We start from the raw sequence: 19,284 nt of genomic DNA, 5'->3' as shown, positions 1-19,284 counted from the left end.
TAAAAGGGGAACTGTAATCAACATTATGCCATTATACCAACATTATAATGTTAACAGAATATAACAGTATATTTTTGAGTTAACTATTCCTTTAAATACTTTGATTGATTTTGAGAACAAAATCTCTGATGACTTCAGAGAAACCAAAATGTACTAGATGTTTCATCTGAATCCGATAAAAGGCAACATTTTGTTAAAAACATTTTTTTAAGTAGTTTGTTTGAAGCTGTCAGTTTCTGGAGTGTCATGATTTACCAGGTGTAGCAATGGTGGATTCTGCTTCTTAACTCTGTAACATTATGTATTCAATCATTCGTGCTGTTCCAGATACTGTGGATCTCTTGACTTTTCCATTTGCGAGTACTGGTGAGAAATACGGTGTCATACACACATTCTCCTCCTTCAAGAACAGAGATCTGGAGAGAAGACGCACCCTTGCCATCAAACAGCCAAGGTCGGACTCTGAAATAAAGAGACATTTTATACATATATTAGGCATATATGAACATGGCAAATGCCCTCGGATCCACACCAAAATCAGTCTGACACCTCCTGTACGAGGTTGTCTCGGACTGATTGCAAACGAACCCTGGAGCGGTGTTTGTGTGTGTGTGTGCTCGTGTCTAAGAGAGAGCTGGCAGTTTTCAATGCAAAAACAACAAATAATGGATAAAATGATTTAAATTTTACAATAATGTTTATTTGCTGTGAAATCTCGGACTGGAACGAGCATTTTGTATCATGCGGCCACGTGCTGCATAACCGTGACATAAACAGTAGTTGAAAAGTTGTATCTGTTGACAAATTATCACAGGTATATCATTTTAACCAGTATATTAATGTATGAGCTAAATCCTGGAACAGCGCACAAACATTCTGACCAATGAGGGGAAAGCTTGCTCACATGTGACTTTATTAACACAGTTTTGGTCCATTTTGATATGTTGCCTTGTCAAAGCGAACCGATCCAAGAAGAAAATGCAACATTGTAACTATTTTAGCCACTGTTTTGGAACAAATGAAATGAGCTACAGGTCTGAAAATGCCCTTAGTGTCTCATGTCTAGAGACCAGAATTTTATAGAGACTTGAGGGTAGGCTCTTTTCACAAGGCAGTATACAACACCCTAGCAATCACCCCAAATACCCTAGCACCTACCTAGCAACACCCTAGTAATCATCTGAAAACTATCCAATACCCCTCACCAGAATATCACAGAGACTTTTGGCTGGGCTTTTTTAACTTAAGACAGTAAGCAACACCCTAGCATCCAGTCATAAAACCACGACAACTGCCTTACAACATCCTAGCAACCACCCAGAACAGGCTAGCAAACCCTAGCAACTCAAAACACCTTAGCATCACCTTTGCAACCATCTGAAAGCTCTCCAATGACCTTAACCAGAATATCATAGAGACTTAGGGCTGGGCTCTTTTGACTTATGACAGTAAGCAACACTATAGCAACCACCTTGCAACACCATAGCAACCATCTGTAAACTCTCCAATGCACTTCACAAAAATGTCTATGAATTTCTTCACATTCCTGCCTTTAAACCCTCCAAAAATTGGCCCCATTCACCTCCATTGTAAGTGCCTTACCGTTACCCAGATTTGTGCTTTTTTATAAAGAAAAGGAGGGACTAGTCAAAAATAATTTTGGTGATAATCAGTATAATGGTACAAATTCTATTGATTGAGCTTAACTTGTATTGAACCTGGAACATTACTTTAAGGCAGTAAGCAACACCCTAGCAACCACCCAAAATACCCTAGCAACTATCTAGTAACACCCTAACAACCATCTGAAAACGTTCCAGCACCCTTTACCAGAATATCATTGAGACTTATGGCTGGGCTCTTTTCAAAAGGCAGTAAGCAACTCTCTAGCAACCACCCAGAACACTTTAGCAGCCACTTACCAACACCTTAGCAACCATCTGAAAACTCTCCAACGCCCTTAACCAGAATTTCATAGAAACTTTGTGCTGGGCTCTTTTGACTTAAGGCTGTAAGCAACAACCTAGCAGCAACCATTCAGAAAACCACGACAACTGCCTTACAACACCCTAGCAACCACTGAGAACACTTTAGCATCCACCTAGCAACCCTACAGCAACAACATGAAAACTCTCCAATGCTCTTTACCAGAATATCACAGAGACTTGGGGCTGGGCTCTTTTGACTTAAGGCAGTAAGCAACAACATAGCAACCACCCCAAATACCCTAGCAACTACCTAGCAACACCCTAACAACCATCTGAAAACTCTACAACACCCTTCACCAGAATTTCATAGGAACTTAGGGCTGGGCTCTTTTCACCAGGCAGTAAGCAACACGTTAGCAACCACCTAGAACACTATAGTAACCACCTAGCAACACCATAACAACCATCTGAAAACTCTCCAACACCCTTCAAAAGAATATCACAGAGACTTAGGGCTGGGCTCTTTTGACTTAAGGCAGTAAGCAACACCCTAGCAGCAACCATTCAGAAAACCATGACAACTAACTGACAACACTATAGCAACCACCAGAACAGGCTAGCAATGCCCTAGCAACTCATCAGAAGAACATATTAGCAACACCCTAGCAACTCTTTAGAAATCACTTGAAGCATCTTATCAATGGATTATCAAATAATGGGAAAGTTGTCAGGCCAGCTCCAACATTATGGCGACGAGTTTTGCACAGGCATGCAATTTTATTTAGAAAACATCATTTAGTTGTTGTTGTTGTTTTGTTTGTTTGTTTTTAGATTTAAGATGCATTAACATACCTAACATGATTTGTGCTTAAAATAAATCTTACATACTGTATGTGCTTGCTTGCTTGTCTATCGTATAGATCCATACAAATCTCCAACAAATGGCTTACTTATAGTTGTCAACATCATTTTCATGACACGTCTTGTCTCTGCAGTGTGACTTTGTCAGTATGGCTTTACCTGCTGAGCTGGTGCAACGAGTCACTGTGTGGTATTTTCAAGCATGTGAATGAGCACAGGAAGTATGGAAGCCCGCTCATCATGGTGTCTGACACAGGTGAGCCAGTCAGAGCGCATTCCATTGTGTGTTGTGTTAACCATGATGTAATGTGCTCCATTCTGTCTGAATGGGTGTGGCATGTAAAGCACATCAAAGCAAAGGAAGAGAAATGTGAAACCTTAGATGCATTGTTTTGAGCTTACTTGTTTTAAGGGATAGTGCACCCAAAAACTAAAACTTCTATAATGAAAATCTTATACTCATCCTCATGTTTTCATGACTTTCTGTTCCCGGTGTAACATTAAAAGCAGATATTTAGCAGAATGTTCACGCTGTACTTTTTCATACAATGAAATGGCACAGGGGCTCAAAAAGGACAAAAAAGAACCACAAAAGTATCTTATGTCTATATTCTGAGTTTTCGGAAGACATACTGTATAATAGTTTTGTGTGAGGAACAACCCAAAGGTCATTATTCTTTAAAATATATATGATATATATTTTAATATATAAAAATATAATGTCTGTATATGTTTGCCCTCAGGTGATATAGTGCTGCAGGTGTGTATGGCATCGGGCGAGGAACGGGCCTTCACGGCACACACAGCGTTACCACTCCACACCTGGATCCGTCTGGACATCTTCTTTAAGGTGTCAAAGGTACATAAACCAGTTATGATGTAGGACAGATTCATATTTATATTCAGTTACTGTATGTGGTACACATTTCTTAGCTAAGTAACACTGAATACATACAGAAGTTACAGTTATGGAGATAAATCAGGATTTACGTCAGTGTTGCCAGATTAGTTAGATGATTTCCAGTCCAATGATTGTTCAAAACCTGCCCGAATGTATAAAAAATGCCCAAATAGTGTACAAAAATCAAGTGCATTTTAGCCATAATACCACAGCATCATCTTTACAACCTTAACGACACAGTTAAACAAGAAAAACGCTAAAGTTTCCAAAAACTTTTTTTCTTATTCACACAAAGACAACATCACAGATATAGATGGGAGATTATATGTAATATATCCTATTTTTTAAGCTGTTATGGCTCAAACCAAATTCCTACTTGAACATAACTGAAAATCTTTGAACAGCCAGTTGAACTGGCTAATACAAAGAAGAGTCAAAGTTCCCAGACAGCTGATGTTCATCCATTCCATGTTCAGGTGTGCATACATCCAAAGAGTCGCTTTTTAGTGTCACTCATGAAAATGCTGTCTCTACATGATTATTAGATGCAAGAAGGAAGAGTAAGCAATATTATTATGGTGAGTGCTAAAATCTTGAAATCTCCTGCAATGGTCTCATCCAGCATTATTAAACTTCTAGTCAACAGGCATCTCAGGAGCAATTTCTCAGTTGGTTTGCAAGAGCGTCAAATATGCATGAGAAAAACTCCACAGATAAGTCCTGGCATTAATCACGACTTGAGGTTCACAGTCATTTTCCCATTTTCAACATGTTCTTTTAAATTTTTCCACACCTTGTCATTGCATAGATTGCCTAACTAACTTCAATCGCTAAAATCCACGAGCAACACCTGCAGCATGCACGCTCTTTTAGATCATACTGGTGGGTGTGGCAACTTGTAGCTCCTCTGAACAGGATTGAACACATTTTACACCGATCAGCCACACCATTAAAACCACCGACAGGTGGAGTGAATAACATTTATAATCTCATTAGTATGGCACCTGTCAAGGGGTGGGATATATTAGTCAGCAAGTGAACAGTCGGTTTTTGAATTTCATGTGTTGGAAGCATGAAAAATGAGCAAGCGTAAGGATCTGAGCAACTCTGACAAGGGACAAATTGTGATGGCTAGATGAATGGGTCAGAGCATCTCCAAAATGGCAGGTCTTGTGAGGTGTTCCCGGTATGCAGTGGTTAGTACCTACCACAAGTGGTCCAAGGAAGGACAACTGGTGAACCAGCGACAGAGTCATGGGCGCCCAAGGCTCATTGATGCACATGGGGAGGCTAGTCTGTCTGTTCTGATCCCACAGAAGAGCTACTGTAGCACAAATTGCTGAAAAACGTAATGCTGGCCATGATAGAAAGGTGTCGAACAGACAGTGCATCGCAGCTTGTTGTGTATGGGGCTACGTAGCTGCAGACTGGTCAGAGTGCCCATGCTGACCCCTGTCCACTGTCGAAAGCACCTACAATGGGCACGTGAGTTTCAGAACTGGACCATGGAGCAATGGAAGAAGGTGACCTGGTCTGTTGAATCACGTTTTATTTTAGATCATGTGGACAGCTGGGTGCATGTGCGTCGTTTACCTGGGGAAGTGATGGCAGCAGGATGCACCATGGGAAGAAGGCAGGCCGGCGGAGGCAGTGTGATGCTCTGGGCAATGTTCTGCTGGGAAATCTTGAGTCCTGGCATTGCATGTAGATGTTACTTTGACACGTACCACCTACCTAAAGATTGTTGCCGACCACATACACCCCTTCATGGCAACGGTATACCCTGATGGCAGTGGCCTCTCTCAGCAGGATAATGCGCCCTGCCACACTGCTAAAATTGTTCAGGTATGGTTTGAGGAACATGACAAAGAGTTCAAGGTGTTGACTTGGCCTCCAAATTCCCAAGATCTCAGTCTGATTGAGCATCTATGGGATCTGCTGGACCAATAAGTCCGATCCATGGAGGCCCCACCTCGCAACGTACAGGACTTAAAGGATCTGCTGCTAACATCTTGGTGCCAGATATCACAGGACATCTTCAGAGGTCTTGTGCAGTCCGTGCCTCGATGGATCAGAGCTGTTTTGGCAGCACTAGGGGGACCTACATGATATTAGGCAGGTGGTGTTAATGTTGTGGCTGATCAGTGTATGTCAATCAGTGTTTTGGCTCTTTGATATAATGAGGGTCCTTACAAAAATCGAGAGTTCTGGCAAACTTGTCACAAACTTGCCACAAATTTACCACAAATTCGCCACTCATTTTTTTTCACATGCAAATGCTCTTTGCGGAAAACTCTTTATTGTTGCCAAAGGTTTGCTGCAGGTTCACCACTACTGGTGAAGAGTTGCAAACTTCTGGAAAACATTTGCGGTGAATCACAAGCTCATTTGCATGTGAAAATATTGACTGGGAAATTTGCAAGGTAGTGGGAACCCTCCCAGTCTGGCAACACAAATTCACTTGTGAATGTGTAATAAAGTTAATTATTCAGTATGTTTTTATTTTTTGTCTCTTATCAGACAAAGGTCACAGTGACAAAGGTTGGACCCACAGAAAAAACAGTGGAGACTACTCACTTATTTGAGTAAGCACAACACTCTGCAAAAATCTTCGTCTTGATTTCCAGTAAAACATCTTAACATCCTTAAAACAAGATACATTTACCTGAGAGGCAAAATTGCACAATAAGACTACAATAAGGTTCATGCATTAGGTATCATGAAAAAACAATGAACAATATATTTATTACAGCATTTATTAATCTTAGTTAATGTTAGTTAAAATACAACTGTTCATTATTAGTTCATGTTAGTTCATAGTGCAATAACTAATGTTAACAAATACAACTTTTGTTTTTAAAAATGTATTAGTATACTGTATGATGAAATTAACATGAACTAAGATTAATAAATGCTGTAAAAGTATTGTTCATTGTTAGTTCATGTTAACAAATGTTGTTAACTAATGATAACAAATGGAACTTTAGTGTAAAGTATTACCAGAGTTTTTTTAGGGAATGTGTAATGAATATACAGTTGTGCTCAAAAGTTTGCATACCCTTGGAGAATTGGTAATATATGTACCATTTTTAAATAAAACATGAGTGAACAAGCAAAACACATTTCTTTTATTTCTTATGGGATTCATATTCAACTGTAGGTTATAACAGAATGGCACAATCATAAAACAAAACATGGCAACAAAGAAAAAAATGAAATGACCCCTGTTCAAAAGTCTTCATACCCTTAGTTCTTAATACTGTGTATTGCCCCCTTTAGCATCAATGACAGCGTGCAGTCTTTTGTAATAGTTGTCTATGAGGCCCCAAATTCTTGCAGGTGGTATAGCTGCCCATTCGTCTTGGCAAAATGCCTCCAGGTCATGCAAAGTCTTTGGTCGTCTTGCATGAACCACACGTTTGAGATCTCCCCAGAGTGGCTCGATGATATTAAGGTCAGGAGACTGTGCTGGCCACTCCAGAACCTTCACCTTTTTCTGCTGTAACCACTGGAGGGTCAACTTGGCCTTGTGCTTAGGGTCATTGTCATGCTGGAAAGTCCAAGAGCGTCCCATGCGCAGCTTTCGTGCAGAAGAATGCAAATTGTCTGCCAGTATTTTCTGATAACGCTGCATTCATCTTGCCATCAATTTTCACCAGATTCCCCATGCCTTTAGAGCTCACACACCCCCAAATCTTCAGTGAGCCACCACCATGCTTCACAGTGGGGATGGTATTTTTTTCACTATAGGCCTTGTTGACCCCTCTCCAAACATAGCGTTTATGGTAGTGAACATAAAGTTCTATTTTGGTCTCATCACTCCAAATTACAGTGTGCCAGAAGCAGTGAGGCGTGTCAAGGTGTTGTCGGGCATATTGTAACTTTTTGTGGCATTGGCGCAATAAAGGCTTCTTTCTGGCAACTCGACCATGCAGCTCATTTTTGTTCAAGTATCGTCGTATTGTGCTCCTTAAAACAACCACACCGTCTTTTTCCAGAGCAGCCTGTATTTCTCCTGAGGTTACCTGTGGGTTTTTCTTTGTATCCTGAACAATTCCTCTGACAGTTGTGGCTGAAATCTTTCTTGGTCTACCTGACCTTGGCTTGGTATCAAGAGATCCCCGAATTTTCCACTTCTTAACTGGCATTTTCAAGGCTTTGGATATCTTTTTATATCCTTTTCCATCTTTATTTCTTTTCTGCTCCCCATGGCTCAGTATCTAGCCTGCTCAGTGCATCCACGTGAGCGCTAACAAACTCATTGACTATTTATACACAGACACTAATTGCAATTGAAAAAGCCACAGGTGTGGGAAATTAACCTTTAATTGCCATTTAAACCTGTGTGTGTCACCTTGTGTGTCTGTAACAAGGCCAAACATTCAAGGGTATGTAAACTTTTGATCAGGGCCATTTGGGTGATTTCTGTTATCATTATGATTTAAAAAGGAGCCAAACAACTATGTGATAATAAATGGCTTCATATGATCACTATTCTTAAATAAAAGACTTCACAATTTCTGCCAAGGTATGCAAACTTTTGAGCACAACTGTACAGTGAGGTCTAGAAGTCTGATTCATATTTAATTTGACACAAATGTACAGTCTCGTACTGATTCATACCTTGCTTTTTATTGTTCAGCCATCAAAACAAATATGTCCGGTGGACAAATTCATTTTCCTTTGTGCCTCATTTTCATTTGAATCAAATTAAGTAAGGAGTCTACCCTGACTAAGGTCCATTAGTAGAATTTATCACTTGTTTTAAGCATAAACCTCACTAAATCTAGTATCTTATTTTCTAACAGCTGTTTTTGCTGTGTAATTAGTGTTTACTGCACATATAAATAACTCTCTCACTGTTTCAGTTTTCATCAGCCAATTCAATACAATGACACATCAGGATATTTTGTGATTGGTGGATGCAGCTACATGCAAGGCATTCGTGGCTATTTTGGACCAATAAGATACTATCGCTTAGGCTCTGAAAAGGTGAGTTCCACACTGTGGCCCCTGGATAAATGCGAGTGTGTGTGCTTTTTTTAATAATTTTTTTTGTATCCCAGTGTGCCATGACAAAATCAAAGCAGATATTTTTGCTAAATCTTATTCTAAAATGTCTTTAAATTATTTCTGTTGAAGGTGATAAACCCCCTGTCCCCTGTTAGGACACTGAAAGAATTGGACAGAGTCCACAGACACTGTGAGGAAATGAGACAGGTGACTGAGAGCTACCGACAGGCTTTGAGACACAACCACAACTCTACAGGTGAGATTCCTAAATGTTTCATGAAAGTATGTCTCTTATTACTTATTAAAGGAATACAGTAGTTTGCCAAAAAAAGGAAAATGCTGTCATCATTAACTTACCCTCATGCAGGGCAGTCGATCAAATTCACGGGGCCTGGGAAATGTTTTGTATGGATGGGTCCTTTCTCCCCCAGTATTACGTGTCCAAATAACTTGTGTGCTGGATTCTAAGTCTAAACTCATAAAGCTCAGATATAGAACAGAAAACAGTATTGATGTTTGATGTCAAAGGTTTTGTGTTTTTGGTCATCAGATGTTTGTGAGTCTTATTATGGAAGTCTGTGGAGGACGTTTGGCCATAGGGAATGCGCACAGACCTGGTCATGGGACCAGCAAAGAAAATTCAACATCACTTTGAAACTTCTGGAGGACAACCAGGACTTCCTGACCGGTAGAAGTGGTGTAGTGGCTTGTAATGTGAAATACCCATGGCTCTTGTGATGTAGAGTGTCTGTCTCTTCCACTGTTTCTCAGGTCTACAGGGAAGCAGCAAACTTTTGCTGCGTCTAAGCCAGATGATTTTCCATGACGTGGTGAAGACAATATCTAAAGCAGAGGAATCTGACCAGGGTCAGAAGCTCATGTCCTCTGTTTTAGAGCTGCTTCAGGTGTCCTATTGCTGGGGTCACCATCACTCCTCTCTGCTGCTCGCTACACTACACCTGGCGGGCCTAGGCGTCCCTGTGGACCTCGAGCAGGTAGGAATGAGAATGCATGAGTTGGGCGGTGTTGTACGGTGATGATAATGCAACAAAATAGAAATTAAACCCTTTGCAAAATAGTAAAATATTACAAAATAAAAAACATATGAGAACTAATTAAAACATAAATTCAAAGCTAATCAATATTTCATGTCAGCAGGTCATTAATTGCAAAATTAACCCTTTTAGGATGATACAGCACATGATACAAAACAGCTCTGTACTGTGATGTGAGGAATTCTTAAAGGGACAGTTCACCCAAAAATGAAAATTCTCTCATCATTTACTCACCCTCATGCCATCCCAGATGTGTATGACTTTCTTTCTTCAGCAGAACACAAATGAAGATTTTTAGGAGAATATCTCAGCTCTGTTGGTCCATACAATGTAAGTGAATGGTGGCGAGTGAGTGGTTTAATCTATATCTTCAGAAGCGATATGATATTTGTGGGTGAGAAACAGTGAAACAATATTTAAGTCCTTTTTTATCATAAATCTCCACCTTTGACCAGCCCTGACCAGTAGGTGGAGATATGCACAAAGAATGCAACAAAATAAGAAGAATGTGGGAGTGAAAGTGAAAGTGTAGATTTATAGTAAAAAAGGACCTTAATATTGATCTGTTTCATACCCACACCTATTATATCACTTCAGAAGATATATATTAAACCACTGGAGTCGTATGAATTGCTTTTATGCTGCCTTTATATAATTTTTGAAGCTGATCAGCATTCACTTGCATTGTATGGACCAACAGAGCTGAGATAAATCTTAATTTGTGTTTTGCAGAAGAAATAAAGTCACACACATCTGGGATGGCATGAGGGTGAGTAAATGATACAAGAATTTTCATTTTTGGGTGAAAAATTCCTTTAACTCATTTTTCAATAGCGCTACAGCAGTTAAACTCTTTTTACAATAGTGTAGCTTTTCCAGTAACAAGCTATATTTCCAACAAGTAGCACTGTAGTGTCGAACGGTTAAATGAACTAGTTCACATTAATGATTCACTGATTCACTTGAGCCTCACGTAGCCTTAAAGGGACTTTGTCTTCTTTTTTTAAGCATAATATTAATTAATTGCAGCTGTTTATCACTCTATTTAGATTCAGTTACATAAAATAGGGTGTTTTCTAGATTATTAGTGTTTATTAAGTATAAATGTATGTTCAGTTTAATGTTGTCACCCTATTTGTTTAATCCCTATGAAAATCCACCATGGTTTTACTATATTGTAATTATCATGACTGTAGTCACTATGTGTGTTTTTTTTTTTTGTTTTTTTTTAACATGGTATTGATACAATTAACCATGGTTTTACTACAGTAATACTTTAGTATCCCATATCCATATAGTAACTTGGTTTTACTATAGTAATATTGTAATAACCATGATTGTCGTAACCATGGCTAATTTTGTGGTTACTATGGTTTTACTACAAATTCTGCAATCATAACTGATTGGGTTTATCACCATACTCAAACACATCCTATATATAAACGAGATGAATTAGCTATATCAACAACATAAATATGATACTAACTTAATCTGCACAGACAATGAAGTGAATGCACAGCTAAACTTGAACTGAAGTTTAATGCTGGCAGCATAACTCTTGTTGTGAATAGTCCGTTGCCATAACAGTGCGCTATGTAGCGCAAAATCCTATAGTCTCTAGAAAACTGACAAATGAATTCTAAAAGCATGAAGAATCCACAACACAATAAATATTTAGCTAATACTTCACTATACTCTTGATAGGCTATTATTTCAGGAATTTTCTTCAGGTTTTCGCAAGGTCTTAGATAATACATTTATAAGACCACAGCATTGTAGGAACTCAGTTCTTTATAATATCATTTTCTGTAGCATTAAGATTGGTCTTCACAATCCACTGCAAAGTCACATTCAAGTCTGACTCATTCTGCTATGGAACTTTTCATGATCCAGTCAATTCCTTATAAATAAAGTCAAGTCCTGCCCTACTTTTCTCCCCCTGAACAACATTAAATGCACAACATTACCAAAGTAAATCGGTTTCGAATACCATTTCATGTTGGCTTGAAGTAGTAATTTGATAAAGAGCTACAAAATATCAGATACACTGCAGTAAAGTAACCAATGAAGAACAACTACAAAAGAAAACAGAAATATGGGTGCCGCAAACAAATGTTTTTTAATACAACAATTGTGTCCAAGTCTGAATTTGACCTCATCATATGGTCTTTCTCAGGGTCATGTTTATAGTCTGATGGGCGGAGTCAGTGACAATCGTCTCGCTCTGATGCATTTGGGATACAAACACATGCAGGGACTCGACGGTTTCCCCAAAGACCACAACACTGCATATGGATACTACGCCAACATTGGCAAACAAACCAGCATTGACCATGATAAAGTACATGACTCTGGGGTGAGTAACACATTTATATATAGCCTAGACATAAAATAATCTGTTCATATTTTATCTAAATACTCTTACAAGGACAGTAAATGGGTTATGTTTGAACATATGTTTATGTATCGTTTTACTACAACGAGAGTAAGAAGTAGATTTTTACATTTTCTGAAGTTGTTTCTGGTGTTGTGGGTGGTTGCTGTGTGGTTGCTTAGGTATTCTGAGTGGTTCTTATGGTGCATTAGTTACCGACATGAAAAGCATTTACGTCATGACTTCATGTTAATATGGCAGCGGCCTCAACAATTAAAGGCAGTGAACTCATTTCAGAGACCTTCTATCAAGGTGAGCCTTCTAGCTTAGCATAAAATAAGATAACACAGCGGTCCCATAGACATTCTATGGCGGTACACTGGCAAAGAGGCAATAGGTTGTTTTTATTTAATTTCTATGGAGGAGATGCTTGAGTGTGCTGAATAAACTGCTTTTGTGAGGAAACATCTCATCACTTATTGAATTGACGACCTGTCCACTAATCTTCAATATGTTTTACACTGAACAATCCTTTTGAAATGAACTATGTGTGGAGTTTTCTACGATAACTCCACACATAAGAGAAGACACGGACAATTTTGCGACAGGTAGTTGTCAGTTGACGGCTGTCCCCATTAATTTCTATGGTATCCACAAAAGGTGACTTAATGTTGTAACACACTAGCTAACCATTATGCTCTCTCTTTTGTTAAAAACACATACGTTTTTATCTCAGTATAGAAGAAATCTGCTCATTTGCCGTTATGAGTGTTGTCATTGAATCGAATATCTTCTGAGGTCCCTGGACGTGGGAACCAAAAACCAGCACTATAGTGGTGAGAGGGGGCCTCAGCCATTTTGCTCTCCTTAAGAATTTGCTGACCAAAGGGTGTTTATCTAGTGACAAACCACCCAAAGTGTTATGTCTCAGTGCTATGCATAAACTTGGTTGGCGTGGATGGAGGGAGTCCAGAGTACCACTTGCACAGGGCAATGCGCTTGGGCCCTGCCCTAGGAAGAACACCAGGCAGCATAAAAGTTCCATTTCAAAGTGTAGAGCTGCCTCGTCAAGGGAGCTCTGGCTTGTAATATGGTGTTGAGCACTGACTGCAACAACCCCTGAGTCTCTGACAAGCCTCATACAAGAGCCAGACATGGAGTTCCTACAGCTCTGGCTGGGGATATCAGAGCTATGCCTCGAGCTTGTGAGAGCAGATCCCTCCTCAAAGGAATTTTCCACAGATGAGCATCCAACAGCTCTACCAGCTCCAGAAACCAAGGGCGGTTGGGCCACTCCAGTGCAATCAACAGCATAGTTTCCTTGTCTTTCCAAACCTTGCACAACGCTTGTTGCAAGGGGACAGGAGGAACGCATATTTGCATTTCACTGACCATTTGTGTGCTAGGCGTCCAAGCCCAGTGTAGCTTGAGTCATGGATTAAATCCTCTGAACTGTCTGAGGTTGAAGTTTCCATTCACCTGGTCTGACTCCCTAATGCAAGAGCAAGTCTACCCTGCAGTTGAGATGACTAGGGGATGTGCATTGCACATATAGTCAGGAGCTATTTCACGCTCCAGAGGAGAACAGGAAGTGCCAAAGCCAACATCGTGCACGAACTTAATACCCCTTGGTGATTTACTGTATGGATGCCACAATCAATGTGTTGTATGTAAGAACCAGAACATGAAAACCTTGCATGTTTATCTGAAAGGCTTCCAGAGCCAAGAGGACTGCAAGCAGCTCTAATCGATTTATCGATTTATTCACAGAGGGATAAATCACTAGGAAAACGCTTGCGAAACACTATCTTGGAAAAAATTCGTTAAGTAAGCAGCTCTGTGTTGCGGAACGACCTGCCCCTATCTCTTGTTATCGTCACCCTGCCTCTAAGGGTCGTCCTTCAGCCAGGCTTACAACAGGAGTGGGTAGAAGAGAGGAGAGGATCAATTTAATAAGCTTCGTTTGGTCAGCAGATGATGAGGTGCACTTCATATGAATATATCCTCATCAACGCTTCTATTAATAAGTAGAGTGTGCATCACCTTGGGGAGCTGGCTTGTATTTGCTTGTGTGCACACACTGGTGTCCTTGCAGGTCCAGGAAAGGAGTGGGGAGGGTCCGGTGCGAGTTAGATATGTCGCACAACAGGGAGATGAAAAATCATCCACTCGCTGTTTAGATGTGCATATCAAGACGATAAAGCAATGAGTTAGGCTTGCAGAGTACAATAGATGTAAACCCTGAATGTCGCAACCCTGAAGGAGAAAAATTCAGATGAAATGCCGCTGTGCTTTTTTTTGTGGGTGTGGATTAGCATGTTAACAAACAGACTGTTTTAAAGTCAAATAATTTTGTCTGAATGTGTTTATTCTTTGCAGCAAACGCTCACAGAACACGTTCATTTAAACAACGATGATGAGCTCCAGACTCAGACAGGAGAGTCCGGTGATATTGTGCAGTATTTGAAACACCAAGCTGAAAGAGAAGATGTAGAATCTCAGGTATGCTCCTCTCTCTCCCTTTCCTTCTAAATTATATGGGCAAAAGTAAGTGGACACCCAAACACAACACCCATATGTCTTTGTTGAACATTGAATTTTAAAACCATGGGCATATAATAGTTCCATCCCAAAGCTAGAAGAGCTACAGTACTTTGTGAATTTTAATACTTAGAGTTAGTGATGCGTTAACAAACTTCTCTAACAAATCCTTTGAATTTCTGCTACTCATAAGTGTTTTGGACTGTTTTGTCTTGTAGAAAACTCTGGCCAGGATGCTTCTGTGGGGCAGTAACGGGGTGGAGAAGGACATCAGAGCAGCGATGATGTGGTATGCCAGGAGTGCCCTGCAGATGACTGATCCAACCGCCATGTACGACTACGCCATTCTCCTCCTAAAGGTAATCCAGAGGTTACATGGAAATCTCTTGAGACATATCTTATTATGCAATTTGCATTGTAAATGTACATACACTTTGTTTAGTATAAATACGCACAACTGATATGAGATTAGGGAAATTGATGTAAAATGGTATAGCTCTAGGTAGTTTCAAGATTGCTCTTTAGGTACAAACAAGTGATTTGTTTGTGCTTTAACAGGGAACAGGAGTGAGGAAGAATCAAACACTCGGCCTCGAGCTCCTGGAGAAAGCTGCCGACATGGTTAGTATCAAGGTTATAATCGTTATCGAAAACTATTACAAAGGCGAAAAACAATAGTTTTGTTAACTAAAATAAATCAAAGCAAAAAAAAGTCTAAATAACTTACCATATTCTATAAAATGTTAAATTCTCATTTATAGAACTGTTTTTATAAAAAAAATATAAATACTGTAAAACATATTAATGCTGTTGTACTTATTATCAACAAACCAGGAACTATAAACTATATTAACCCTGATAAGTATATGTTGGCTATGTGTGTGTGTGTTTTTCTCAGGGTTCTGTAGAAGCTCTGAATGGCCTCGGGTGGTACTACAGTACCATAGTAAAAGATGGAAAAAAGGCGATCCAATACTTTGAGCTGGCGGCTCAGAACGGCAGTCGTGACGGGCTCTTCAACGTGGGCGTGTACCATCTAAATGGTGCCAACCCTGAAAAACCAGACAGGAATGAGGTCGGAGGCTGCAAAACACCACATTTGGCATTATAGGAACAGTTCACCTAAAACATGACAATTCTTTTGATTTACTCTCCCTCATGTTGTTCTAATCTCATATTACTTTGTTTTAAAGAACCTCTGCTCTTTCGAGCTGCTCTTTGCCATACAATAAAAGCATATAGTAAGGAGCTGTCAAGCTCAAAAAAGTACAAAAAACACCATTAACTTATCATGAAAGTAGTCTGCATGACTTGTGCACTATAGCCCAGGTCATCTAAAGCCATATGAACATAAGGAACAGATTGAAATTTAAGTTATTCACTGAAGATCTTGCCCTATGTTGTAGTTTCAAATCTCATTTGCGTATGCACATTTTAAAACTTGCTGAGTTGTGTTTGGTTACTGTTATTACACATTACTACAGTATTTAAACTGTTATTTGTAACACAAAATAACTGCATAACAGTTAAACTACAGTCACATTAAAAGTGACTTACTGTTTTAGTCCTGAAAAGTGAAGGATTTATTAACACAGTGTATTTTCAGACAGCTGCATTTCACTACTTCCTGCGTGCAGCTCAGTTGGGTCACATAGAGGGCGCTGTGGAGTCGGCATTGTTTCTCTCCAGTGGAACCATACAAGGAGTGAGGAGAGATCAACAGAAAGCTGTGCTGTATGTCAGATTCCATCCCTCATTAAACAATACTTTGACATAGTAGCTAGAGCTAGTGAGCTAGTACACAGTTTGTGATCGGCCCTTGAGGGCTGACTGTAAAAGTTACGGGAAAAAACCAAAACCCAAAATGTTAACAGATTTGACAAAAAGGTAAATCTGAGAGATAAACTTTTGTTTCTTTAATTTTGTTTGTGTTCTCTGTTTCTTCAGGCTGCTGATGCGAGTCAGTGAGATGAATGGTCACCTGGGTTTCATGGTGAGAGAAGCTCTCCAGACTTATCAAAGAGGATCATGGTGAGAGAAACATCCATCCATCAAAACATCCATTCAACTGTTCTTCCATCCATCCAGCAACCAGTCTGTCCATTCATCCTTTCATCCATACACCTGTACATCCATCTATCCATTTTAAAATCCATCCATCCATCCGTTCATCTATTTATTCATCTATCCATCTATCCACAACCATCCATCCATCCATTAAACATCTATCCATCCATCCATGGTCTCTCCATCCAACCAACCAGTTGTCCATCCACCCTTTCATCAGATGTATATATGTTCATCCATCCATCATCTATCTATTCATCCATTGTCTGTCCATCCATCCAACCAACCAATCATACATCTATCCTTTCATCCATACATCTGTTCATCCATCCATTTTAACATCTATCCATCCATCCATCCATCTATTAATGCATCCATCTAGCCATCCATCCATTCATCCATCCATCCAGCATCTATATGACTTACCATGGTCTCTCCATACATCCAACCAACCGATTATCCATTGATCCTTTCATCAGATGTATATCTGTTCATCTATCTATCCGTACGTCCATCTATCCATCCACTCACCACACACCCAACATCTATCCATCCATCCATCCATCCATCCAACATCTATCCATCTATCCTTTCATCCATACATCTGTTCATCCATCTAAACTTCCAACATCAGACTTCCATCCATCTATATATCCATCCATATATCCATCCAACCGTCCTTCTATCCTGTTATCCATACATAGATTCATCCACCTATTCATCTAAACTTCCAACATCAGACTTCCATCCATCCATCTGTACATCCATTGTCTCTCCATCCATCCAACCGACCAATCGTCCTTCTATCCTGTTATCCATACATCGATTCATCCACCTATTCCTCTAAACTCCACAGTTCATCCATCCATCTATCCGTCATTCCGACAACCAAAACATCCATCTATCCTTTCATCAGATGTATATCTGTTCATACATCCAACCATCCATCCAACATCTATCTATCCACCCATTGTCTGTCCATCCATCCAACCAACCAATTATTCTTCTACTGTATGCTGTTATCCATACATCGATTCATCCACCTATTCATCTAAACTTCCAACATCTGACGATCTATCCAACCATCCATCTATCCATCATTCCAACAACCAAATCCTCCATCTATCCTTTCATCTATTTATCTGTTCATCCATCCATCCTATTTATACATCTAAACATTCAACCATCTTAAATTAAATGAAATCTTTCCACAACCATCCATCCATCCATCCAACCAACCAACCAACCATCCATATATCCTTTCATCCATACATTTGTTCATTTGTCTATCCATTGAAACTTCCAACATCCATTATTTTGAAATCCTTCTTTTTTCTACCATAGAAGGATATTTCTAGCACTATGATGTTGAATGTGCTTTTTTCTTGATTAGGGTTTCTCTGCATCCAATACTCAGATATTTTTTACAAATTGTTTTCCATAATTCACTATCCCTGTGTGTTTTACATCAAGGGATGAAGCGTTGGTGAAATATGCCATGCTAGCAGAAACTGGTCTTGGTGTGGCACAACACAATGCTGCTTATCTGTGTGAGGTGAATCTTACATCTGTGTCATATTCTGTAGTCCAGCCTGTGACGTCTTCTTTGTGCTTTTATGCCATCATTCTCTTCATGTGTTTGTAGGTGTTAAACCACAAATCACTCTGTCAGTGGAGGTATCACAACTACTCCACATTTAATCACATCCCACAGGAAGCTGGTGAGTGACCCTGAAAAATGTGTTTAGAGGGATAGCAACAATCTGATAAAGACTTTTTTTTGTTTTGTTTCATTTTACTTACATTTTTATAAAGCACCTCTTATGTGTTAAAATACATGCTTTTATCTGTTTCTGATGATTATCTTCCATTCTCTATTGTCCACAGGTTTGTTGAGGATGGGAGATAATTACAGTGATATGGCTGATATGGTGAAGGCTATTGACATGTATGGTACAGCAGCAGTGCACGGCAGTCCTCAGGTACACACACACACATTTACATCTTTCAAAGGGTACTACTGTACTAGTGCAGTGGATTTCAACTGGTTTTGCTTCAGGGCCCAGATGTTACATTGGTCATCAAGTAATGACCAGACACAGTACCAAAATTGTTTATCGTACAAAAATAAATGAAGGTCTTTAAAAACATACATTGAGAATTAATTGATATTACCTTGAACTGCATAGACCCAACAATCTGCAAAATTATTAACCTGACATATGCGGAATAGGAAAATTTAGCAATTTAGTTTTACATTATTAAACTACAGTTTGGTTTCTAAATGTCTATTTCATGGTTTCTTGCTGTTAGCAGCCAGTACTTCACTATTTATTTTTAAATGATTTGTCCTTGTTACAAGTTAAACTATATTTAATGTTGTCTGGGTTTTATTATCTTTCACCTTGCATACAGTAGTTTAGTTATGTCACATAACCATTCCACTAAAAGAAAAAAAAAAATGATTTATTTCATATAATTTGTGTATCCTTTTTACCTTTGAGGACATCCCCAAAGGTTTTTTTGTTTTGTTTGTTTTCAGAT

At 39.3% G+C, this 19,284-nt stretch overlaps 1 protein-coding gene across 5 annotated transcripts in view; it reads left to right on the top strand.

Moving 5' to 3' along the window:
• LOC127418880 (protein sel-1 homolog 3) overlaps positions 1–19,284 on the top strand; it is a 30,906-nt gene that overhangs the window by 1,977 nt on the left and 9,645 nt on the right. For all 5 annotated transcript variants that reach the window (XM_051659756.1, XM_051659755.1, XM_051659759.1 and 2 more), the window contains exons 3-20: positions 328–454; positions 2,924–3,045; positions 3,533–3,648; positions 6,211–6,275; positions 8,559–8,682; positions 8,833–8,959; positions 9,254–9,391; positions 9,475–9,698; positions 11,935–12,114; positions 14,512–14,634; positions 14,892–15,032; positions 15,232–15,294; positions 15,572–15,748; positions 16,280–16,407; positions 16,621–16,704; positions 18,214–18,295; positions 18,386–18,461; positions 18,628–18,722. In XM_051659756.1, coding sequence (XP_051515716.1) covers positions 328–454; positions 2,924–3,045; positions 3,533–3,648; positions 6,211–6,275; positions 8,559–8,682; positions 8,833–8,959; positions 9,254–9,391; positions 9,475–9,698; positions 11,935–12,114; positions 14,512–14,634; positions 14,892–15,032; positions 15,232–15,294; positions 15,572–15,748; positions 16,280–16,407; positions 16,621–16,704; positions 18,214–18,295; positions 18,386–18,461; positions 18,628–18,722 — 2,192 coding nt within the window. The remainder of the gene's footprint in view (positions 1–327; positions 455–2,923; positions 3,046–3,532; positions 3,649–6,210; positions 6,276–8,558; positions 8,683–8,832; positions 8,960–9,253; positions 9,392–9,474; positions 9,699–11,934; positions 12,115–14,511; positions 14,635–14,891; positions 15,033–15,231; positions 15,295–15,571; positions 15,749–16,279; positions 16,408–16,620; positions 16,705–18,213; positions 18,296–18,385; positions 18,462–18,627; positions 18,723–19,284) is intronic.

Source organism: Myxocyprinus asiaticus, chromosome 28 (assembly GCF_019703515.2).
Source record: "Myxocyprinus asiaticus isolate MX2 ecotype Aquarium Trade chromosome 28, UBuf_Myxa_2, whole genome shotgun sequence".
NCBI classification, from domain to species: Eukaryota; Metazoa; Chordata; class Actinopteri; order Cypriniformes; family Catostomidae; genus Myxocyprinus; species Myxocyprinus asiaticus.
The sequence above is the reverse complement of the archived record's forward strand: the minus strand, read 5'-3'. Positions and strand labels throughout refer to the sequence as shown.